The sequence below is a fragment of the Rattus rattus genome, chromosome 3 (assembly GCF_011064425.1).
Source record: "Rattus rattus isolate New Zealand chromosome 3, Rrattus_CSIRO_v1, whole genome shotgun sequence".
Classification (NCBI taxonomy): Eukaryota; Metazoa; Chordata; class Mammalia; order Rodentia; family Muridae; genus Rattus; species Rattus rattus.
The window spans coordinates 126095696-126122189 of record NC_046156.1 but is presented as its reverse complement, the minus strand read 5'-3'; the positions used below and the strand labels follow the sequence as shown (position 1 = coordinate 126122189).

Genomic DNA, 26494 nt, shown 5'->3' with positions numbered 1-26494 from the left:
ATGCACATACACAGTGGTGTGGTGGTTAATCTACAAATATCCTGGAGTGCATAGTAGTCCTTGGCCTCCGATCACTTAAATGAAGAATTCTTAGGTCATATTTTTCCTGTCCTGTTTGGATGTTTTTGCATCAATAGAATTTACTCATATAATTAAGGTAGTGAGGTAATAGAAGTAAGTCCAAGAAAATGTCTCGTCCCCATACCCCATGCCTAGTGGGTGCCTGCCTTTGAGCCTGACCTTTGCTAGCATGTGGTGTCATTCACCTATCCATATTTGTCTCACAGAAGTGGCAGCTCCTCTCAAGTGTAGGTGTTTCCCCTGCTAGCCAAAAACCTGCTCAGCTCCTTCAATATCGCAGACACAGATTTTATTCAGGCATGGTACAAATGTCCCTTCAAACAAGAGGGTCAGCTAGAAATCAGACGAGCAGTGTAGTGGGAGGATCACGGGAAGCCAGGTGTCATGGAGAACACATTGTATAGGTTGCCATGCAGTGTGGGAATTCCATTTGTAGATGTGTCCTGCTTCCTCTGTACTGAGCTCCATGCATAGGTCCTCCCCAGTTCGTTCAGACAGAAGACGACGATGCAGACACCAGGTAGTGCCACCAGGTGGGATTGTCGTGGCTGGTCTGCTTCCTTCAGGCACAACACTGATCCAGTGGAGGATAAGTCTCCCCACAGTCTCCTCTATGGCAGATATCAAGTGTAGGTGGCAGGAATGGGAGGTCTCTCTTTCCTTTGTTTTCTCTCTGTAATGGTGTTACCAATGGCTGCTGCTGCCTGGGCATCCCCACCGACCCTCCCTTGGCTCCTTCTAGCATGTATGTATCTGAAATAAAAGTGAAGATGATTGATACTTTGAAGTCAGACAAGATGGTTATAAAACAGACCATGCCTCTTATTCTTGTGGTGCCTCCAGGGAGCTATTTAACTTCTCTGGGCCTGTACAAAATGTGAATAATCAATTATATAGCACAATGTTGTAACACCATAAAGTGGGTTAATATTTATAAAGCTATCACACAGTATCTGACATGTGGTAAGAGGTGGAATAGGGCAGCTTTATGTTGACACACCTCAGGAAAGTCTGATTTTTATGGCTTTTTTTTTTTTGACCAAAGAAACAAGCAGTTTCATACAACCTAGCTCCCTGTGGGTGTTGTCCATCTCTGGTTGCCTCCTGTTGAACTATAACTTGCTTCTCTAATGCTCCTACCACTAGTCTAAGTAGATCTCCTAAAGGACCACACACATGTATATGATTTTTTTTCGATTGAAGTATTTCAAAAAGAATAGACAAATCACATGCATGCGTCCAAATGGAAGACTGTTTTCATGGCTGGGAAGCACGATAGAACCATACGTGCTATGTGTGCTTGTTATTAAGCTACTGTCTGTCTGTCTAGAACACCACGCTGCCCCCACTGTGGGATACTTGGGCCATCCCATTTCTGCATGCCGGTCTGACCACACTCGGCCAATAGGGACCCACCGTGGGAGGCTAGAAAAATGCAGGAAGACAAACAATGTCCTGTCTATTTCCTTCAGCTCCCTGATTCTGCTAGGCCGGCCTTCTACCTCTAGGCTGTGGGGCTCTTGCCCTCTTACCTAGCCCAGGTTTGCTGACTGAGCTGCTAGTTGGTAATAACTGGTCCCAAGAGTCCTTCTGTACCTTATTTATTAAATGTCTGCTATGTGCATGGCGTCATGTTAGGCACTCAGAGCATATCAACTTAGTGAATTCTTGTATCAACCCTGCATGCTGTGTGTTCTCTTCATATTGTGAATGAGGAAATGGTCTCCAGGCTCTTACTAGCTTGGTCTTCTCCCTGTGTTTCCAGCTGTGTCACAAAAACTCAGAGTCCATGGCTGCAGTGCTGTGTGCTAGGCTCCTGGCTAGTTCCTCATCCAGAGTGGCAGCTCTAGCCTAGTGATGCTTCTTTTCCTCTGTGATGGGCAGCCCAGTTCAGAATGAAAGCCTTTTGTTTTCTGCAAGTTGCTGTGTGCCAAATGTCCCCAGGGCCCAGTCTGAAGCTGTACCTTGTACCTGCCTTCTGAGAGGCACTAGAATTTGTCTCTGTTCCATTGCAATGCGCACAGGGATGGGCTGTTAATCATGCTGCAAGCCAGGCAGCCCAGAACTGCTGAAATAATGAATTGTCCAACTCCAGCCAGGGTGAGTCACACCACTGTGGCCAGGGGAAATTTAAGGCCCGCCTCTCTCTCCTACTGCTCCTCCCTCCTCCCTGCTCCTCTCCTGTCATCGACTTGCCAGTGGTTACAGAGCACTTTCTCCTTTAAGTTCTGAAGTGTCTTTGGGATTCAATAATGTATCAAAAGGTTAAACAGCGCCTGTCAGGGCATTTACAGCTTCCAACACAGGCAGTTAAGCAGAGCTTACAAGCAGCTTTGGCTTTATAGGACCAAGAACTTAAGAACATAAATATTTCCTTTTGGAAAATGGTATAACCCGAGTCCAAAATGATCCTGACAGTAATGTGAAACAGAGACTGCAAGAAGCAATAGTCATGTGACTGGCCTGGTCATATGACTATACAAGGATGCACAGGTTATTTGGATGGTATGATGGGGGCTCTAGTTTTAACTTATTTTTTTAAGAAGGCTGAACAAGAGAGGTAGCTCTTCTCTCCTCTACTAACCATTCCTGCTTCCTGTGGTACAGTTCTAGGAATTTCCTTATTGCCAAACTCTACCTCTGTGGTTTTTTTTCCTACTACTGCTGTGAATGTGCATACACACACACATACACACACACACACACACACACACACATGCACACAAACATGCACATAAACATATACACATACATGTATACACATATATACATGTATACACACATACAAACATACACATACATGTATATACATATATACATACATGCATGTATGTATGCATACAAATATGCACATACACACATAGATATACACACATATACACATATATACACACATATACATGTGCATACATATATACATGCCCACAAACATATACATACACACATACATGTTTACACATATATACATGCATATACATATATATATACATGTGCATACATGAATACATGCACACAAACATACACATACACATATATATACATACATATACACATATATACATGTATGTAATGTATAGATGCACACAAACATACACATACACACATACATATACATATATATGCATGTGCATTCATGTATACATGCACACAAACATACATACATATATACACATATACACTTACTTATAATCATTTTCAAGTATCTTTGGCTGGAATCACCCTCACCCCCACACTGGAAGCCTAGAGTCCTGCTGTCTAGAGCTGATGTGAGAAGCATGGGTCTCTTCAGAAACTCTGCCCACCTTTCTCCCCCAGCATCGTTCATCAGTAGTTGGCATGGTGCCTCCGGCTGCAAGATGGGTGTTGTAACTCCAGACACCATGTTTTTATCCAAGGCATTAAGAAGTGGAGAGGAGTTTGTAAGACAGCAGCTGTGTAAGCTCCCTATTTTGGGAAAAGCACAAGCCCCCAGGGCTGTTTGTGTCTGTCTCCTTGGCTGTAGATCTGGTCACAAATCTATCTCGCTGCCAGAGTGACAGAAGAAGCAGCTATGGGGTACTCTAAGATGGAGGGAACAGTGGGAGTGGGGGTTAAAAGTGCTTTCAGGTTAACCGGCAAATGGCGTCTGCCACAACTGCATGGAGGGAAACCATGACAACCAAACTGGCAGGCCAAGGAACCCTCACCCAGCAGTAAGGGCAGAGAATCCATATGCTTGAGCCCCGCTGAGCACCAGATTTTGTGCTAGGCAGTGTTCCTGAAAACGTGCACGCCACCAGCACCTCCTGTGCCATTGAACACGCTAAGCTGGGCAGCATTCTGCAAGGCACTAAATTAGGAACCTGGAACTGAATCCAGCTCTGTCTGCTCTGAAAGCCTGTTCTCTCTACCAACCTACATTTCCTCTGGGAAGCTCAGGCTGGTTTTGTAGCATGGGAATGGAAACCTCGGGGCATCCCAGCACCTTTGCTTTTTCAACACCTCGGTCCCCTGTGGACAAAGGAAGCATCGGGAACAGTTATTTATGGGTTGCTAACTTAAAGATGAGTACTCAAAGCCTAGCACTGTAATAATAATTAAAGGAAAAATGGTCAGGGAGGGGGAAGCCCAGCTCCGTTTAATAATACATGGAGCTTAGCTCCTCTGTGATCTGGGGCATGGAGATCTGTGAAGACAGCAGACACCTTGGACCATTTGCTTTTTGCTCTCCTGTCTCTTCTCCTTGTTTGTTGACTTAACATGGCTATAGTAAGGGCCTACCAGGCTGCTATGAACCAGTACTGTTCAGTCAACAAATGAAAATCTATGACACCAGGCCTTGTCCCTCTGTAGGCCTCTTCCTTCTCCTTCCCTCCTCTCCTCTCCCTCTCCCTCTCCTCTCCCCTCTCCCTCTCCTCTCCCTCTCCCTCTCCCTCTCCCTCTCCCTCTCCGTCTCCGTCTCCGTCTCCGTCTCCGTCTCCCTCTCCGTCTCTGTCTCTGTCTCTTTCTGCCCCGTCCTACCCCAGGTTTGTATATGTTGAGATAAAGGACAGGACATGATGACTAAACACAGGATGCTGTCAATAGAGAGCACGGTGAGGGGAATCACTGTGTGAGGGGCTAGCATGAGGCAAAGCTAGTGGTTGGCACAACAGCAGGAAGCAGCTGGGATGTAGAGTTCTTGGAGGAGAGGCGTCAGGAGGGGCCAACTTGCACGTCCCTGGGCATCTGCCCTCTTTGCACCTCTCCCTCCATGAAGGGAAGTTTGAACAGAAGCTCAGAGACAGAAGTGAGGTTGGCTGCACTGGGCATTTTATCTCTATCAAAAGCCCGGCTTGGGGCCATCATTTTCTTTCCAATGTGTGAACTGTCACACCAGCTCAAAGCTCACTGGGCCTGAAGGCCATTTCGGTCCACCCCTGCCCTGTCAGCTCACAGCTGAGAACCTGACTCCTCCCTCAGAAATGCTCTGTCCCTGGGCTACCAAGGAAACTGCTAGAGGAACTGTCAAGTCCTGAGGACAGTGGAGTATTATCAAATAGTTCAGGGACCTTGGATGAGGACCCTCAGCTTCCAGGCTCTTCTCCCAGTTTGATGCCTGACCACTCCCACACAGGGAGTGACTCGATGTTCTCATCATGTTCCCAAGCAACTACCTTTCTCTGCCAACCTGGAAAGCCAGGTGCTAGAGAGCTGCATTCTCATCCTTGTCAAGTTGCACTCCTGAGGCAGCAGTAACAGGTGAGCCTGGAGCTCACTAAGCAAGGGCAGGAGACGCAAGAAACAGTCACGTGCTTGGAGGTACACCCACCAGCGTGTGTGCTATGGAACTTTGGTAGAAATCCAGAAAGAGAGCAGAGAGGACAAGAGTTGACTCCCTGCACTGTTGTAACTTGGCATCTAAACGTAGTGCCTTACTCTCTCCATTGCTACAAGCTCTAGAGTGATTGCCCTGTGTGGGAGCGCCTGGGCACCCTGAATATCCATCCCTTTGTGCATTGTAAGGAACCCTGCTCAAAGACAGAGCAAGCCTGGCTACTGAAGAATTCAGTTCTAATGAATGACTCAGTATCCATACCGTGGCTCCCTTCCAATTACACCTTTTGACACCCTCTCCCCCTTCTTGTACCCTTGACGTTAGCTTGATAGGAATATAGAGGAAGCTTCACTTTGATATCTGTAATGTGAGTGTGGTTACAGGGAGGATCTTCATTAACGTGCATGAAATTCCCAAGAGGCTGGGACTGTGGTGGCTGACGGTAGCAGAGTGCAGGTCAGTGAGCAAGCCAGGCACGCATTAGGTTTTCTTACCCACCCACCAAGCAACAGGCAGGAACAGTGAGCAGCCTTCTGAGCTCGTCTCACTGCTTCCTTCTTGTCTTGGTGACTCCAGGCACGCTGTACTTACAGATCGCCTCACCTAGACAGAGTGTGGGGGAACATGCATGTTATCAGACATGAAATTCCTTCCAGGAAAGTGGGACGCACTGGACCGGAACCCTCCGATTAGAGCCTGACAGTCAGTCTAAACCTAAGAAGGCAGGGTAGGACTTAAAGACCTGTTTTCCATGGCACTTGATAAACAAGTTGGAGAACATGTGGTCATCTGTGCTGAAATGTCCACGCACACCCCATCCTCATCCTGTCAGAGTAAAGGACATGTTGCTGTGCATTAAACACAATTAGCTGTGACTAACACCTACTATAGTACCTAAATAGTCTGCCAGTCCTACCTGCTGGTTTTTATTCAGAAGGCATAAAAGCTTGTACTCAAGACCCAGACACTAAGGTATGCCACCATTTTATATAGAATAGCTCAACCTGGAGACACTCCAAATGCCTGTCAGCAAGTGAGAGCAAACCCCAGTGAATCGCTCAGTAAAATACTACTAAGGATAAGAGGGCATGAAGTGCCAAGATCCGGTACAAGAATGAGGGCCTCTGCTAAGTGATGGGAACCAGATCCTTTTCCATAAAATTTGGAAGATGAAATCAAACTACAGTGACGGGAGAACAGGTGTGTAAGTCACCTAGACAGTAAAACAAGGGATGGGAAAGAAGCAGAAAGCTACATGGGTGGGAGTGTCGTCTTCTGAAGGTGTGGTGTTTGCTGCCGTGATGGTGGGGACACAGGAGTGAGCTAGCTCGTGAATACACATACATGTGCCGTCATCTACCCTGTAACAGTTATAGCTCAGTAAAATGTTGAAAGACAAAACTGCATATAAAAAAGATAGAAAGGGGGGCTATTTGAAATATGGCAGGGAAGAGGAGGGGAATGGAAGGGAGCCATGAGGAAGATCCACACTAGGCAGATGTCCTGACAGCAGCATGATACCCGCTATTTTACAGGAGTTTTTAAAAAAAAAAAAAAAAAAAAAAAAAAAAAGATCGAAAACAGCAAAATTTCACATGGTTTTGACTGACATATAAATCTCAGTAATAAAGGAGCTTTTAAGAAACCTTATATTCCTCTTCATACATTTATTGGAAACATACCACATGCCGGCCAGGCACAGGGAAAATGTGCGCGGTGAGAAGTGAGCATGGAGAAATAGCTTGTGAAGACAATGGATTGACTTCCCCACGGGTTGTTCTGAAGTAATTACCAGGTTTAACCAAATTGTCCCCTGTTGATTGAATTTATGTGTGTATCTGTGCTTTCTTGTTTTGCAGAGTGACTTGTGGTCTTTGGGAATCACCGCCATTGAGATGGCAGAAGGTGCCCCCCGTAAGTTCCTTCCTCTGGGGGAAAATCCGCTGCTGGTTGGTTCTGCAGGTTCTGCGGGCTCCTTGCCAGGGCTGCGGTTGGCCTACTTCTGCTACGCTGAGCCCGGCATGGGTCTGATGTGGCACATTTAGAGAGCAGAGGCAGTTTGAATCAACCAGGAATCTGTTCATTGCAAAGCGGTGCCGGTCTGTGTTTTGGGAGAGTCTTTTTGTCTTGCCCACTTACTGTGTGGCTCTGTGCCTCACACGGAAACATCACAGACACTCAGAGCAACCACAGACAAAGTCAGCAGCTCCCGAGTATAAAATTCCAAAGCTGAATTCCCAGGTGTAGCTTTCCCCAATCCCTGCAGCCGGAGGCTGCCCCTCTTTTGAAAATATAAGCGTTGATAGCTTTAGATGTCGGCGCCCTTATTGGAGCTGTGTCCCAGACACTGGCAACCTTGAGAACTTCCCAAGTTCCCTGGGGCTTTCTGTGTTCACAGCAAAGAACACTTGGGGAGCTGCTGTGGTGGCTTCGACTGGACCACCCAGACCCACGCAGCGAGGCACACCCTTTCCTGACAGGCGTGCATTCACTTGGCATGCAGCTGTGGTTCAAGCAACACCCAGGCTGACTGTGCCTCTGATCACAGGACAGCCTAGACCCTCCCTCCTCTCCCAGGGCTAGGATTGCATAGCGATATAGCGTGCCTTTCCTGGCAAGGTGTGTACCTCCCTTTACACAGGAATTGGCCCCAGTCATGTTCTTGCCTGTATTTCCCGCACCGTCACACCTGCTCAGCCACTTCTCACAGGACCAGGACTGAAACAACCCTTCACCCTCATGACCATTGGTTCTTAGACTCAAGACTCTCCTTATTCGCCATCACTGCTGTCACGGGGATTTAAGTTCCTTGAATCCGTCTGCAGCATGATTGACGTGGGGTGTTTGTTGACAAGATTTCCTTTGTTCACAATGACATTTGTGAGTCAGAAAATTTGGATACCACAGTCTTTAAAACTGTTATCATCCCGAGTGGTAGACAAGACTAAAAATAAACTCTACCCACAGAATCCTCTGGCACTGAGGGAACATATATTCTCAATCTTGGTACAGAGGAGAAAGGGGGAACCTATATTCTCAGTGTTAGAAAGTAAGCTAATGAGCTATGTTGGTTGAAATAAGAATATAGAATGTGCCCAGGCTGAAAGATTGCACCATGTCTATAAGCTACCTCATTCTCTGGTCATCCTGGGGCCAGTGGATTTAAAAGCAAAGCAAATCTTGCACCCTGTTGGAAACAGAACAGTGCTCTGGCAGAGGACTGAAGAGTCTAAAAATTCACATCGTTAGCAGTGTCTGTGTCAGCCTCAGGTGGGGAAGACACTGACTTACATTGTGGCTTAGACATTGGTTAAAGAAAAGGAGAGAGATTACCTCAGCCACGCCAATCACAACTGTCATCTGATGGTGTGTATTTTGAATGACAGGTGGCTAGTTGTTGACCCTTTGACTTGTTTTCCTTATGAAGTTGACCCCAAGGGATATTGATATCTGTTTGAAATGTGTGTTTTATGAGATCCACCTAATTAGACATCAGCTCTTTGATTGTCTGCCAGTTGGCAGCTTGGAGATCCTGACCCCTTGCTCACAGGAGCCTTGTGGTCACGTGCATACTTTGTAGAGCCAGGATGTTAGTGTGGGTGGCCTCTGACTGGATCTGGTCCTTGTTTTCTGTCTCCTGCAGCCCTCTGTGACATGCATCCCATGAGAGCGCTCTTCCTCATCCCACGGAACCCCGCACCTCGCCTCAAGTCTAAGAAGTGGTGAGTTTGCCCCTTAGTACTTTTCAGATCTGAGGGCGAAGCTTTCCCATGGTCTTTCTTTTCACTTCTCTTTCATTTTCGTGTGTATGGGTGAGCACATGTCTGCAAGTGCGTGTGCATGTGCTTGTATGTAGATGCCTTGGGTTGACCTCCATTATCTTTCATGGTTGCTTTCCTACCTTACCTTTATAGACAAAGTGTTTGGTCATACCTGAGCCTCAGCAGTCCTCCTGTCCCGATTTCCATGGGTTACAGGCACATGCTAGCACACCCGGCTTTCTACGTGAGTGCTGGGGCTCTGAACTCAGGTCCTGGTGCTTGAATGACAAGCACCGTGTGACTTAGCCATTCACCCAGCCTCTCTGAGACTTTCTTTTATATTACCTCTGATGCCTAGGTCCTTCTGGCTAGATATTTTTAAAAATGCATGCCACAGCTTGGTAGGTGACATTCTGTATTCTGCCATTCATCTTGGACTTGAGGCATTGCTAGCTGCTGTCTGTCCAGCAACTCGTTAACCCTATCCTCCAGGCAAGGAGCTTTGAGCCAAAATGGAGCCTGAGTAATGTCATGGAAATGATGTGATTTATGACTGCAGGGGTGTGCTTGCCTGGCTGCACGGCACATTTCTTCAGAAAGGGTGATGATTTAGAGTCAGCCCATTCTATTCCTCAAGACAGCGGTTCCCTGAGCGCCCACACAGACCTGCTAATGGTCCCTGTGATGTTTCTGGCATGGGCAATTGTGGTTCTTTGTGTTTTTTTTTTTTCAGTCCCTTTCTTTTGTGACAGGGCATACTGGCTTTCTATTTGGGGACAGCAGTATAACCTTTGTTCTTAATAAGCTTATCCTAACAAAAAGGTGACTAAAGAGAGCTACTGTATGCACTCCATGAGCACAGGGTAAGATGGGAACGTGGATGGTGAGCACCCAGGTGAGGTTTGGAAGTGGAGTCATCCGGTTATGATAAATGTTGCCTGTCACTTCCGTATGTACTAAATTGTGGTCTTTAAGCCTTGTTATTCTACAACAAAATCCAACGCTTCCTCCCGCCTCCGCTGCAGAAGCGAAATGGTCTCCTGATATATTCTTATATCTCTGGATCCTCTAGTATTGGAGGACCAGCCTGTGACCTCCCTTTTTTCTATAGTCACAAGCCCTGGGTAGTTCAACTAAAAGGGAACAGGCTATCTGTCCCTTTTCCTATGACTTAAGGCTGGGGCCCTTGACTGGCATCCTCCTGTTTCCTACCCACAGACACCACCTACCACATAGAGCAGGCTTAATTAGTACCAATCAGCTGATAATGACATGGCAGCCCTGGCTCAACCGAGGAAAGGCACACAGAGGGGGAAGGAAACAGAAAAGCCACAAGCTTTGAGTCTCTAAGTTGTCAGACTTGCAAGGGGAGTGTGAGTTGCTATTGGTAACGGGGAGGCAAAGCCTTCCTTGCTCTCCTTCCTCTCCCAGGGTCACTGTGGTAAGAGAAAAGCATGCTCTCTCCCCAGCAACAGCCTTTCATTGGGCACCATCTAGCATGTGGTGGCAGAGCACAGGAGGCCCCCTCCTCACTCTCCTGCCTGGATCCGACTCCCGGAGCGAGGATCCAGCTCAGTCCCTTCCCCTGGAAGCAGCAGTGACTCTGCAAAGCCTGCTGCCTGCCAGATCTGTGCTTGTAATGTGCCAGCTTCTGGGGGATGGGGGCTACTGTCTACCATGGGCCTCACTTCCCATCCCCTCCTTTCCAGTCACTGCTCCGGGGAGGTATCTTATGTTTTCCATGGAGGGACAAGTGCCCGTCCACAGGCATGTGTCACCTCACGGGCTGCACTGGCCACTTAATCATTTCTGTGACAAATACCTGACAAGATCAGGTTCAGAGGCGATGATCTCCTTCAACTTACAATTAAAGAAGGGATACAGCCCATCGTGGCAGGGGCGGGAAGGAAGGGTCACGCTGTGCACACAATCAAGAACAGAGAGAGGGGGGATGCTGATCCTTAGCTGTTTTCATCCCATTTCCTTTTTATCCAGAGACTCCACGCCCTGCATGCTGCTGTGCACATGAGATACAGGTCTCCCCTCCTAAGAAGAATCTATCACCTGGCCATCCCCTTATAGCATGCTCCCAGGTGTGTCCCTTAGGTAATTCCAAACCCAGTTAAACTGGCAGGGAAGATTAGCCATCACAAGGCCACTCCACGTCAACTTGATCCTCAAAAACTATCACTTAAAACTATAAAGTTCCACCTCTGGGCCCCAAAGGTGCATGATCCTCCCATGATGCAAAGTGGCTTTACTTCCTCTACGTGAATCACCTGAATCTTAACAGTTCGATATCCAGTTGCTTAAAAGCCCAAAGCCTTTGTGATACTCAAGGTGTCTCTTCACTCTAAAACCGGTGAATTAAGTTCACATATTTCCAATATGCAATAGCACAAAAGAAACATTCTTGTTCCGAGAGACTCTAAGGCCTGAGCCCAGCAGGGGAAACACAAGATCCCTAGGTTCCGGGTCTAGGATCTAAGGCTCCTGGTGGTATCGTCTGGTCTCTGCCAGCCACACCTCTCCTACTCTGCCCACAGCACACATAGCCTCTCTTAGAACGGCTCCACTCCATGCCTGCAACTTTCCTCGGAAGCATCCCATAATCCCAGCATATCTAACACACTGAGTCTCCTTTAGGAATGAGGCTTCACTTCACAGCGCTGTGCAGTGGCTTTCATGGCTCCTTGAAGAGAAACTCACTTCGAGCTCACTACCTTACCTTTCAAAGCTCTTGCTACAAGTCCTCAGTGCCCACAGAGAGCTGGGCCCATCCACATCATTTTTTTTTTATTTTAAGATTGATATTTCTTTTATAAAGCATATGTTGGGCAACTAGAGGTTAGGAAGGCCTTGATGGTTTCTCTAAAGTTTTAAGAACTCGTGAAGGTTATTTAAAATGTTAACCATTTTCTTTTTTTTTAATTGCATTTTTATTTACATTTTAAATGTTATCCCATTTCCTTGTTTGCCTTCCAAACACCTGATATCCCAACCCCCTCCCTGCTTCTATGAGAGTGCTTCCTCACCCACCCATCCTCTCCCTCCCACCTTCCTGCCCTGACATTCCCCTGCACTGGGGCATCAAACCTTGGCAGGACCAAGGGCTTCTCCTCCCATTGGTGCCCCACAAGGCCATCCTCTGCTATATATGTGGATGGAGCCACATTAATCATGAATCAAGGAAATGCCCCACAGACATGCCTGAAAGAGACAGTCTCCTAGAGGCATTTTCTCACATCAGAGAGGTTTCCCTAGATGACCCTGGAAAGTTGTCAAGTTGACCAAAAGAAAAAAAAAAAAAATCCAGGCAGCACACACCCTATAGCCAACCCTGAGTATTTCTCAGAGCTCCATACCTTAGCTTGAGGTAGGAGAAAGGAAGGGCTGCAGGCATGTGTGAGCATGTGTGAGCATGTGTGAGCATGTGCGTGTGCATGCGTGTGTATGCGTGTTCCAAATAAAATAATAACGATACAAAGTAAATGTCACAAAATATTTGAGATACATTGAATTGGCTAGTACTGCAACTGTACACTTCATCAAAATCAAAACCCAAACTGGGACGTGAGCTTTTCAAATTAACCTCTTCTGTTCGGCTTCCTCAAATACATCTACGGCAATTCATTCAAACAATGTGGTGCAGTCACCTGCTAGATAACGAACTTCGGGTTAGCAACGGGCTCCATGTATGACAGTGATGCCATAAGACTGGGCCACCTGGTGCCTTTGCAGCCATCTAGACCTGAGCAGATAGGTTCTGTGATGTTCCCACAATGATGAACTCGCGGTGCCCATTTTATTCAACAGAAGTGTAGGAGGTCAATGTTTGGTTTCCATGTCATTGTCCTTAGGAAAGGGTTTTCTCTTCTTTAAGTCCAAGACAGTCAGAGAATTGGTCGGGTGTGCCCATGGTCATGTTAGCACTAATCACAAGAGGTGTTTTCAAGGAATTAATTTATTGACACAGCAATGTTTTAATGTCTGCACTATAGATATCTATATTCGTAGCCAGGGAAATGGGCACAGAGAAGTCACATGCCCTGAGCCACACAGAGATGAAGCCCAAGGCAGAGAAAGGGGGTAGTTGTGAGAGCTAACAGATCTTCAAGGCCAAAATTTCCTGCATGGATATGATGTCTACCCAGACCATCCATCCCTCCTGATCACAATAGCTAATGTAACCTCAGTGTATAACCAGGGCGACTCGGTCACCCCTCAGACTGTGAGCATCAAACGTGGGCTCTATCGATAGCCTTCCTGGAAGTTGCTATTCTTTTGTATTCAAAGAGACAAAGCTAAGTTACCAGCACTACCACAGATTTACTCTGAACCCACTGAAATACTGAGCAAACAGGTATTCAATTCCTTGAAGTAATTTCCTTTGTAATTAAATGTGCAATTAAACATATTGATTCTTTGGTCACCGCAACTTAGAAAATAAGTGTTCACTTCTTTAAAGACATGGGAATTTTGTTTTTGGGTCATTTTTGGTGGAGACGGGGTCCCACTATGTAGTCCAGTTTGTCCCCAAATTCACTATATTTACCTATAGCCACAAACTCAAGGTGATCATCCTGCCTCGGTCTTCTAAGTTGCCTCGATTATGGGAATGTGCCAACGCACTAGGCTTGAAGATGTGTTTTAAGGGAGCAACATTTTCTCTTCAAAGGATGACTATAAGAAGGATATAGATGTGTTACCGGCGTTACAAGCTCTGTATCTCTGTCCTTTGGACAGAGGTCCTTCCCTCCAGCAGACTCTGAGAAGGGAGCTCTCCTAGCTGGTTCTTTTACTGGAACACTGCTGCAACATTGTTCTGCCTGTAGAGCTGGGGTTTTTTTTTGTTTTTGGTTGTTTTGTTTTTAGATGTCAGTGTTTGAAAAACAAACGCACAGTCTATTGAGGTCTGGATCTCATTTTTCAAATTGGATGTGATTGCTTTCATTTATCACCCTCTAATTAATAGTGGAGCACTTGACAATAAAAAAAAAATAACAAGCACTTCCTCCTAAGCCGCCACTGAGAGAGAAAACTCCTGTTTCGGTCCTTGTGAATCTTTTATAGCTCTGTCTTAAGTTGGTCTTCTTTTCATGGTTTTGAAGCTGGTTTTCCTGCCCAGAGCAGCCTCATGGAGTTTGCCAGGTTTGCCACTGTTGTTTGGAGGTTCTTGTCATATGGTTTCTGGTTCATTCCTTAGATGAGTCTTCTGCCCACTATTTTCTTTTTATTTGATTGGTCTGGGAAAGAAAATCATATGACTCCTCGAAACCAATTTTTCTCTTCCTCCCTCTGCTTTCTCTCCCTCTCCCCCTCCTTCCCTCCCTCCTCCATCCCTCTTTCTCCTGCATGTATGTATACATGCTTCTGCACATGTGTACTTGTGTGTAGTATATGTATGTGGGCATAGACACATACATATTTGTGCACATTTGCTTGGACTCCAAATTCAATATTGGGTGACTGTATCTCTCACTCTTTACCTCATGTTTTGAGATTGCTGTCTCTCACTGAGCCTGGAACTTACAGATATTCTACATATACTAACTATCTGGTTAGCTATGAGGATCTGTCTATCCTGTCTTCCCTTCCAAGCACAGAGATTCTAAATGCACACTGCTATGCTAGCTATATGCGAGCATGCGCAAGGTTCAAACTCATGCTTGCCCGGCAAGTACTTTATCCACCAAGCCATCTCCCCAGGCCCAGATCTCCCTTTTGGTTCCTTGAAAACACAGATTCGATACAGCCAGACCACAGCTGTTTCCAGGCACTGCCATGTGTGCATCCACTCATGCATTCACCAAACACACAGAACAGGTAGTGTGCACATGACATGAGAATGACTTGGGCTTTTCCTGACATGGCTGAAAACTTCCAGGAAGTACGACACAGAGCTTGGGCTGCAGGAGATCACAAGCAGGTACATAGTTCTGTCGTCACTATTTCCAGTCCATGACATAGCCAACCCTAATTCATCTGGGGGAGAGGGGCAGTGACTAAGGATGCTTCGTTGTTTTGAGATCTTTGGAAGCTACTTTAGAAGCTCCTATATAGTTTAGAAATTCAGGAAGAAATTTTGTTACTTGAAAAGCATGAAATAAGGTAAGAAATTGCTATGGTGTGGGCAGAAGCAGAGAATAGCCTATATGTATTCTCTTTGTCTGTCTGTCTCTCTCTCTTACATTATTTTACATATACTTATATATTAAATATTTATTTATTCTGCCTCTCTCTCTCTCTCTGCCTCTCTCTGTCTCTCTCTCTCTCTCTGTCTCTCTGTGTGTGTGTGTGTGCAGGCAAACACAAGTTACAGTACATACATAGAGGTCATGGGACAACTTTCAGAAGTTGGTTCTCTCTCTCTCTCTCTCTCTCTGTGTCTATCTATCTCTCACACACATTTTATATATACTATGTTAAATATTTATTCTATCTATCTGTGTGTGTATCTCTCACACACATTATTTTATATATAATATACTAAATATTTATTCTGTGTGTGTGTGTGTGTGTGTGTGTGTGTGTGTGTGTGCGTGTGTGTGTGTGTATAGGCAAGCACATGTTACATTGCATACATAGAGGTCAAGGGACGACTATCGGGAGTTGGTTCTCTCCTTCCATCTTGTTGATCCAGGATCTCTCTTGATGCTTCTGCCTTGCTGTCTCCTCCAAGATAGCTGAGGCCTGAGCTTCCAGGAGACTTCCTAGAAGTCTCACTCTAGGGGACTAGGATAGGAGATGCTCACTGTCCCACAGGCTTCTGACTTGGGTCTGGGATTGAACCCAGGTTGTCAGATTTGTACCTTAGTGATCTTACCTGCTGAGCCTTCTCTCTACCCCTGTCTTGAACTTGGATGCTGGAGACATGGTGCCCATGGTATTCTATGTGATGAAGATACTTCTCAAGCCTGAAATACACACATTTCTGGGAAACGCTCCTGTTAGGGAATTTGAGAAAACCTTCTTTTGGGGTAGTGGGATAATCCATGGTGCAGCCACAAGAGGGCAACAGAGTGCAAAGCGTGGCTCCCTTCTGAGTAGGCGCAAAGCTCAGTTGTCTGGGGTTCCTCTGAGATCCTGGGGGCAATCACTGAGCTGTGTGTGGACAGCCTTGGAAAGGCATGCTGGGGAGATGGGAAGTTAATTACTTCTGACTCTGGATAACTCCTTGGAACCTTCAGCAAGAACACACACGCTCTATCCATAAATCCAGGCCAAAGTCCACAGCAACTGCTGCTCCATTGTGGCCTTGCCAGCCCTGGCTGCTGTGGCATCTGCCTCCAGGGCTGCCCCGATTCCAGGCCTCTTTAGCATAAAGTTTATCTAGAAGGAAATTGTGTCTTTGGGGAAGTGGGGAATTAGTTAAGTGTAGGAACTAGAATGCCATCATTAGGTTTCCATGTCCTTACGTTGGTGACCAAAAGACCCAAACATCTTTCTTCCATCGACTAGCAAACAGAATTCAGAAAAATTCTGAAAAGTTGCTGTTTAAAACTTTGGCCCAGGCAGGTGTGGTGGTGCACACTTTTAATCCCAGAATTTAGGAGGTAGAGGCAGGTGGATCTCTGAGTTCAAGGCCAGCCTGGTCTACAAAGAAAGTTCCAGGACAGCCAGGGTTATTACACAGAGAAACTCTGTCTCGAAAAACAAAAAAACCCCAAAACAATCAGAATTGTTTCCATCTGTCCAATCCGTGTTCTCCTTATCATATGGGAATCTTGCTCATTCCTACGAAGTAACCCCCCCTCCCCCCTTCCTCGGCCCTCCACACTCTGGCTGGTGTTTTCTGCCCCATGTAGGCTGCTCACTTGAGTGTCCCCGGCATATGGCATGTAGTACTCCCACTCCCTGATTATGCTGACTCGGTACCCATCTGAATCACCCTTTTCACACTGTGGATTTTGTTCTCCTGAGTCTGTAAGCCCCCAGTTCCCCCAGTGCACGGTCCTTGTCTTGCTTCTTCCCTTCACAGGTCATTTCCCTCTTGGTTTCTTTTCTGTGAGGTTGTGCTCCTTCATGAAAATGTTCCCATGTGTATAACTACCCTATGTTACCATGTGTCCATGTGGATGGTGATGACACCTTCGAACTTCATTGTACTGGTACCGAGAGGATCTGTGATTGGTTGATACCCTATGCTCATCAGATGGGTCTCACTCTCTCTCTCTCTCTCTCTCTCTCTCTCTCTCTCTCTCTCTCTCTCTCTCTCTCTCTCAGGTCACATTTCAAAAGTCGTACTTGCTTGTCTTTTACGTTAGCATTCTATCTGTGAATTCATCTCTTTTGTCTGGCAGGTCAAAAAAATTCCAGTCATTTATCGAGAGCTGCTTGGTAAAGAATCACGGCCAGCGGCCAGCCACAGAACAGTTGATGAAGCACCCATTCATACGAGACCAGCCTAATGAGAGGCAGGTCCGCATCCAGCTGAAGGACCACATTGATCGAACAAAGAAGAAGCGAGGAGAAAAAGGTTAGTTGCACGTTTGTATTTCAGAGAAAGAAACAAAAGGCATTTATTTCACTGTGGGCTCTTGATGTATTTGGAGGGGACTGGAGATTTCTCAGAGGCTGCATTATTCTTTCCTGTGAAATCTGCCTGCTAGGTCAGAGCCTTGGGTATTAGTGGAAAGAAATTAACACCAAAGGCAAATCCCCTTGGAAAAATTCGACCTATGAGCCATATATCTCCTTCTAGGCACCAAACAAAGCCGTGATGGGCGATACTATAAGCACTTTAAATGACAAGTGACTTCTCTCAATTGAAATGAATATTCATGTTCCAAAGAGTGACATCTACACATGTCAGACAACCTAAAGACATCATCTGGTTGGCATTTCCCTGCATTGACAGTCTTCAGCATTTATGTTTCTGTGCTCCAAGAGTTGTTTCTGTCCTTTAGAAGTCAGAAAAGAATTTCTTATAGCGACTGTGATAAAATAAAAAGACCACTGGGTTGCCAAGCTAGCAACATGGCATCAGAGTTTGAGCTGAAGGTCCCCAAATGCACTTCCTCATTTTATAGATGCACACGTTCCTCTCCTGTACAGTCTCCACTGTGTCATGGAGAGCACAGGAGCACAGATGTGACACATTGGGACGGTGCCCAAGCTGTTGGAATGGAGGCTTATAATCCGACTTGTCCCTGAAGTTAAGGGAAAGCTTGATGTCTGTGCAGGGCTCATGGCCAGCTGAGCATAAGGTGGGAGGAAGGGAAAGCTGGGGCATGAAAAGGAAGATTAGGAGGGAGAAGAACTTACAGGGTGGGCAGCAGGGGGCAGTAAGAGGGAGAAGCAGATTCAGGATAGAAGGATAGCCATTGAGAGTGTGGTGAGGGGGAGCCAGAGACTAGAGCGGCTGTGTGTTTTTCTCTGCTTCCCTCTCCTCCAACCTCCTCACCTCCCCAGGCAGGGGATGGTAGCAGACAGCACAGGGGGAAGTGTGTTGTCTTTCTTTGGTTTTGTAATAAAGCAGCAACGAGTCGTGTGAGCTGAGTCTTGGAGGCTGGTGGTAAGTAAACCGGATCGACAGGTAACATCTTCAGAAGACCAAGGAAGGAGGAAGAATCTTCAGTGACCCTTTAAGCAAAGGGCCCCTTCTTTACTAGCGAGTTTCAAGGACTCCCAAAGAGTCCAGTTAGTGGGGAGTCAGAAATGGGAGGTCATGAGGCCTCCATCTCCAGGAGTTAGCGGATAGGGATAAGATATTCATGAGGTCCCAAAGAGCTGGGAAATCTGATTTTCAACTTTTCTTTGTTGTTGTCTTGGATCATGCCATGGAGTGAAATATTCAAAACAGTATTTGAGAGCAGTATGTCAAATATACAACCATTAAATACCCACGTCTTTAAAAGGGAATTTTATTTTACTATAGATATACTGAATGGGTTAAATGTTTTGATTGCTTTAAGGTTCAGATTCAGGGTTCACATTCTAACTGTGCTCCTTACAAATTATGTGAAACCTACCTCAGTTTTCTCATCCCTAAATTGGGTCTAGGAACCCCAACAATATAGCTTCCTGCCTGGCATCATGGCAAATACTAAAGATAATACATGTAAAATGCTTAATGCTGTATCTGGTACATATTTAAACATTGATACCCACTCTTAGCCCATTCTTTATTGACCCATCACTTTTTAGAACCATTCAGGGGGACTTTCTGAGGGCTCGTGACCCATGAATAAAAACTGGGAAAATTTGTGTTTTACATTGTTTGCAAATTCGGGAGCTACAAATACCGAAATGTCACATGGAAATTGTCACGCCATGATGACACTAAAGCTAATATTTTCCCCCATAGTATGGAAGAGCAGGGTTCTTGTTAATAAGTGCATGCAAATGCTATGTCTAAATGAAAGGAAGCAGGATTGCTGTTTTGGCTTAAATCTACCATACTCACAGTCCTGATCTTATTTCTGTCTGTTTCCAAAGAAGAGTATTTGATTAGGCAATCTCTCTTTCCATTTTTTTTTTCAAGCTAGATAAATGACTTAATTTGATCTCTCGTGTTTTTAAAATATCTATTGATTTATTTTGTTATGTGTATGAATATGTCTATCTCTGTGTGAGTTTCTGAACACCTTCTGCATGTGCTGTGCTTGGAGACCAGGAGAGGGCACCAGATCCCCTGGAACTGGAGTTGCCAGTGGTTATGAGTGGTCCTATGTGGGTGCTGGGAACCAAATCCAGGTCTTCTGCAAGTGCAGCGTGTGCTCTTAACTTTTTTAAAAAAGAATATTCTGCCTTCATGTATGCATGTACACCACTTGTGTGTATGGTAATCACAGAGGCTGCAATAAGGCATCGGATCCCCTGGAACAAGTGTTATAGATGACTGTGAGGTACCATGTGGGCTTGGTAGTCAATCCTGGTTCTCTAGAAGGTGCTGTTAACCATGGAGCCACCTCTCCAGCCTCCAACCATCCCCCCCAAAATCCCCCTTTTCATTAAATCTTTGCAGGAACAGCTTTTGATAGAATTGAAGAGTTTTACTTTTTTAATATCTTAGGATTTTTGACCTGATATTTTTCCTTAAGATATACAGACATCTACTAACTTAATCCTGTAGTCAAGCTTGGTTCTGGTAAAATAGTAACATCAAGGAGACTGACACATTAAAGTTCTTCTTTAGAAATTGAAGCAATTAGAATCTTTCTGCGTTTCTCTTATTCACAGCAATGGCCCTTATCAGGTAAAACTTCGACATGGCATTTTGAGAACGCCTTGTTTGGTATGAGTTAGAGATACTTTATGGCAGATTCTTTACATTTGCTGAAAACATTGTAAATAGGTAGCCTGAGAAGTTCATGCTCATCTAAAATGAGGCTCCCTTGTGAGTCTACAAGATGCATCACCCTTTGGCTTTCCTTTACCCTCTAATACTGAAATATAGGTAGTTAGACAATCTGGTGGTTTTTCCAGTGTGAATACTGCCTCCCAGTGGTAAATAGCAAAATTGCTATTTCAGTCTTGTTGAAGGGCTACATGAATGTCCGTGGGGAGTAATTAATAACTCGTAGCTCTAAGGATTAAGGACAGTCTTGTGGCATCTTTTTTTTTTTTTTTTACTTCAAAGCTTCTCTAAGGACTTCTCATCGCCTACAGAAAAGTCCTCAGCACAGCACATTTAAGGATCCGAGAGTCACTGTACTTTGACATCTCGGTCTCACCATCTGCTTCCCCACCACCTAGATACCGAGCTTCTCAGGACTTGTGTTTCTTGAGCCTCACATGGGGGCATATTGTTTGCAATGTCATCTCCTGTCTCTTCTAGCTGCTGCCAGCACTGGCCTTCCAAGACCCAGCACATCACCTCCCCAGTGTCCCACCACTGCTGCTACCTCCCCATTCTGAGCAAGGGAGTGTGGGGGGATGGTAGCTGCCCCTACTCTCACTTCCCATTGCCTTCTATGTGCCTCTTTTCAGGAGATGGCATATTGAGGAGACACTGGTTTTCCAATGAAACTCTCCGATATTGAATTCTAAATACACATCCCAGATTGACTTTTTATTGCTGTGAAGGCATTACTCGTCTGCAATCTACCTCCCTTATTTTAGAGGATTGCTATCATAAGTGAGATAATAAATCTGAAATATCTACCACTAGTAGCTTACATGTGTGATGCCTCTCAAACATTCATTTTCTTTTTTCTATAGCCATGGAAAAGTGACAATCATGTACTCATACATGTGTCTTGTTCATTGTACTTTGATCATGACTAAGGCAAAGATTCAATCTTAATATACATTACCTTGTTTACTATTTTACTGAATTAAATGAATGTTCCTTATGAGTCAATCATTACATATATATATGTATAATAGCATATATATATATATATAATACATGTATATACATACATACATATATATTAAACTTAGGGCTGCCTGCATATTACATGTTCTAAGCTTTTGGTATAGGCTAGTACACAGAGATCATGTGTTATTATAAAGTAGCCATATTATGCTTGCTTCTATGTAATGTTCTATCATGTGCTGGCTCACACCTGCTCTGTCAGAGACAGGTGAGTCAAGCATGGCTCCATGGTGTCAGCACAGCATCAGTGTCAGTAGGCAGTGAGAATTTCAGCTCTATTGTTTTATGGGATTGCTGCCACACATGTGGTCCATTGACCACGGTTTGGTTCTGTGGCTCATGGAAGTTATTAAAGGGGTAGGTCCTCCCTGGACAGCAACACCATCATCTACACCAGTGGTCTTCAACCTTCCCGATGCTTTGACGCATTAAAACAGTTCCTCATGTGGCTTCTACGCCAGTGGTCCTAATGCTGTAACCCTTTAATACAGTTCCTTGTATTGTGCTGACCCCTAATCATAAAATTATCTCATTGCTGCTTCATTAACTGTAATTTTGCTACTGTTATCAATTGTAATGTAAATATCTGTGTCTTATAATTGTCTTAGGTAAGCCCTGTGAAAGGGTTATTCACCTCCACAAAAGGGTCATGACCCACAGGTTGAGAAACACTGTTTTACACTGACATTCTGTGGTCTCTCTCCAGATGAGACTGAGTATGAATACAGTGGAAGTGAGGAAGAAGAGGAAGAGAACGACTCTGGGGAACCCAGGTATGAGGAAGAAGGCTAGACCTTCCAGTTTCTACATTCTGGAATGGGCTTGCTCAGAATGCACTCTGTACTTTTGATTTATCACTCTGTTTTTAGGAATGTATCAGGGTCTAATGTATTGCCCACACACACATTCATTAATGTGCGGAATTTTCCTTAGTCAGACTCTTTTTAAAAATGTTGAAATCAGCATATTCTTTATCTTGTCCCCCAAGATGTATGCCTGTATGCATGACCCTGTTTCCTCTCACGCATAGATCTAGAGTGTGTGTGAGGGGGGCAGTTATCTGGCTAATGCAGCCCTGAAAATATTTAAAATGGCCACTTCAGAGACAGCTAAGTGACATTTTCAGCTTGGGGTCATTCATCTTGTTATATACTCCCTCTGAGAAGCCCTTTCAGATGGTGACCTTCCCTGCCATGTGCCTTGATATTTCACACGGACCAATCCCAGAGGAGGTAATTCTAGAAATCAAATTATCCTCTGGATATGAGCCGTGATAGAAGCGTTCGTGCCATCCTCTTGTCTCTCTGGAACCCAGTGCTCCTTAATCACCGTCATCTCCACATTCAGAGACGCACTTGGTTTGAGGCCAGCTTTCTTCCCACCCGTGTTTGTGGTTAGCTGAGGGTGGTGCTTGTGGTGCTGGGATTTCTCTGTGGACAGCAGCTCTGTTCATCCCACTGTGGAGAAAATGGACATGCAGAAAAGTCTCTGAGTATTATGGGTCCATGCCCTCTGCCCACCCAAGGTATCAACCCTCATATTGCAATGTGAAGACCATTTGTATCACTGGCACGGAGTGTCCTGTTCTCTGGAGGGACCATGCTGCAGAAATAAGCTAAACGCCATATTCCCCTCCCCCTCCCTCCCTTCCTCCTTTCCTTCCTTCCTTCCTTCCTTCCTTCCTTCCTTCCTTCCTTCCTTTTCCTTTTCTTCCGTTATGTGTGTGTGTGTGTGTGTGTGTGTGTGTGTGTGTGTGTGTGTGTGTAGCACATGTGCAAACTGTCCTAGTTTGCTGTATTGTTGCTATGATAAAACACTAACCAAAAGCAATGTGGGGAAGAAAGAGTTTATTCTCCCTTGTAGCTTGTAGTCTATCATAGAGGGAAGTCAGAGCAGAAACCTGGAGGCAGGACCTGAAGCAGAGACCATGGAGAAATGATGGTTCCTGACTTGCTCAGTCTGCTTTCTTACACAACCCAGGGCCACCTGCCCATTATAGGTGTCAATCCCCCTACATATAGATACACCTACTGGTCAATCTACTAGTGAGAATCCTTCAGCTGAGGCTCTCTCTTCCCAGGTGACCCTAATTTGTGTCAAGTTGACAATATCTAGCCAGCATAGAAGTTATGGTCCAGACAACCCCAGTTATCATCCATCAAGGGCTATCTTATTTTTATCATATGAAATTATTCAGATGTATTTTTATTGAAAACAAATATTTATACATTATATTCTGATCAGTTTCCTCTACCCCAACTCCTTCCAGATCCTTCCCATCCCCCCAACTTCATGCCCACCCCTCTCGCAACAACAAACAAGCCAGAACCAAAAGAAAAGAGCACAAGAAAAATACACATGCACAAAAAACATAAAAGTACAAGATCAGAAACCACAGTACACACGCACAAGACCCATGAGTCAAAAAACGCCAAAACAAAGCCATATGAAACAAGTCTACTAGAGTCTGGAGGAGTGCGATTCTGTGTTTTGAAACAAACTTTCTCACTGCCTGATTGGGCTAGGCCAGCTGGCCAGTGAACTCTGAGGATCCTTCTGTCTCTACCTTCCAGCACAGGATGATAAGCATTTGCTACCACACCCAGCTCTTTTTACTTGAATTCTGGAAACCACATTGGCAACCTCACACTTGCAAGGCAAATGCTTTACTGACTAAGCCATTTCTCCAGCCTCTGTTCTCTGTTTAAGCCAGAGGATCTCAACCTGTGACTCTCTACTCCTTTAAGGATCATATATCAGGCCTACATATCAGGTATCAGATATTTACATTATGATTCATAACAGTAGCAAAATTACAGTTAGGAAGTAGTAACAAAATAATTTTATTTGTGTGGGGTCACCACAGCATGAGGAACTGTATGAACGGGTCCCAGCATTAGGAAGGTTGAGAATTGCTGTTAAGCCAACTCAAACCTGACAAACTCCTCTCTTACTAAGCACCCTAAGAGGTTGAGACTGAGCCCACAGGGCCATTACGTTTTCTCTCTTCTCTGACAGGAGATTTCTCAAGGGTAAAGACTGCAGGAGAATTCTTTCCTTGCATCAAAATATGTTAGCTGCCCCCATATTAGCTACATAAAGACAATGGTTGTCAATCAGTGCTGTGCGAAGTGACTGTTCCTCTGGAGGAAAGGACCCTGTTCCCTGCTTCCAGGCTGTTAGCTGTCTTCTCTCTGATTGTCCTTTGAAGAACTGAGAAACCCTGTCTTTCCAGGGCTTTCTGTGTGTCAGGAGTCATTTGGTGAGCCACCTCTGTAATTAGAACATGTCATTATGTCATGGGGAAGATTACTCACCGAGTACCATTTTTTTAAAACATGTCTAATTAGTCTTCATGGAATCCTAAAAGTTAGGAAAAGACCGTGGTTTCCTCACTTTAGACATGAGACAGCATGGTTATATACAGTGTCAGTAATTGAATCATTAATATAACCAAGGTCTCCTGGTTAAGATTAATGGTGTATCCTTGTGTTCATGTGACATGAGTGTACCAGCATCACCATTTAGAAGTTGTTTTAGAGTTTTACACTCAGATAACTAGTTGTAGATGGGGTTCACAATAGACCCTCAAACTCCCATAAAATGCCCTCAGCAAAGGCCTGTGACTATGGTGGCCTCTCATCTTCTGAGAACTCTCCAAGCAGAATGATACTCTTGTCAACTGCTAACACCCTGCCCCCATCCTACAGCCCTCATACCATTTCCTGACGTCGCTGTCACCCAGCAGCCCAAATGAAACTGTAAGTCATCCCTCGCACATCAAATCTGTCCATGGGCCTCATTAATTCTGTCACCAAATAGTTGTTTGAGGATCACTCACTGCTTGCTGTGTGACGTCTCCACTGTGAAGCATTGTAAGCTTCCTTTACTCTCCCATCCCACATGCCTCTACCTGAGGAATGTCACAGATCCTCATTTAGATTACAGGATCAATTTCCTTTCTCCCAATAAAAATGTGTTTAACCAGCATCTGAGATTCCTGAGACACTACCCCATGCTAATGAGGCATTTCAGGTATCCTAAGCTCCTAGTCAATGACCTTTGTCCATCCTGGATGTTCCTATCCTCAGTCCCCTAAAAATTTACAAGCTTTCATCACCCTAAGTAAAGTTGATCTGCCTCCTGCTAGCAGGTCCCAGTGTGGTCATTCACTGTACATACTCACAGGGCTTCCAAGCCCTTTGCTCCCTGTCTCTGCTTCCAATGCCCTCGTGGATTATATCAGCCAATGGTCCATGAGAGCGGGGAGACCCCCACAGCTCCGAACCCCATTTCTATTTTCTACCTGCGCTCTCTCTGGCACTGTCACCCTAAAGTACCAGTACCTGCTCCATAGCAGAAATGAGGAGTTACGTGTTCAGTGAGTTTATTTTGGCAGAAGCTGTCACAAAAATTTAAAGGGGCTATGTTTAAAAAAAAAAATCAAAAGCAAAAATCAATAAAACATAAGAGCCAACTTGATCTCCCAAATAGATAGATAGATAGATAGATAGATAGATAGATAGATAGATAGATAGATAGATAGATAGATAGATAGCCAGCCAGCCAGCCAGCCATGGAGAACCAGAGATCGTAATTTTCAACTGGTAACCTTTGAGTTGGCAACCAGGGAGCACCAGTGGTACCAGACAGTTTATGTCCTTCAAACACACACACACACACACACACACACACACACACACACACACACACACACTTAAAAACACTATGTTAGACATATCCTAGGAATCAGTTACCTAAGGTGCAGTCCCAAGTGTGTGGTTTGTGCCTAGACCCATGCCCTTCTACAGTGGTCTCTATATGGAGACAAACCCTGGGCACCATGAACTACACAGACTTGGCCTAAGAGCTTGACTTTTGTCAACCTTGTCTTTATCCTTGTCCCTTCTGGTCCACTGCATCTTCTCTGAGCGTCATAACCTCTGCCTACTGGGCCTCAGAGTAAACTGCCAAGGAGGTGCATGTGAGAACATCTGCTCTCAGGAACAGAGTAAGACCCCTTTGCTGCTG

General features: G+C 45.1%; 1 protein-coding gene across 1 annotated transcript in view; it reads left to right on the top strand.

Annotated features, from left to right (window-relative positions):
* The window catches only part of Tnik (TRAF2 and NCK interacting kinase), a 392340-nt gene that overhangs the window by 276907 nt on the left and 88939 nt on the right, over positions 1–26494 (top strand). The window contains 4 exon segments of the mRNA XM_032898578.1: positions 7237–7291; positions 9021–9099; positions 17442–17617; positions 22170–22236. Of these exon segments, the coding sequence (XP_032754469.1) occupies positions 7237–7291; positions 9021–9099; positions 17442–17617; positions 22170–22236 (377 nt within the window).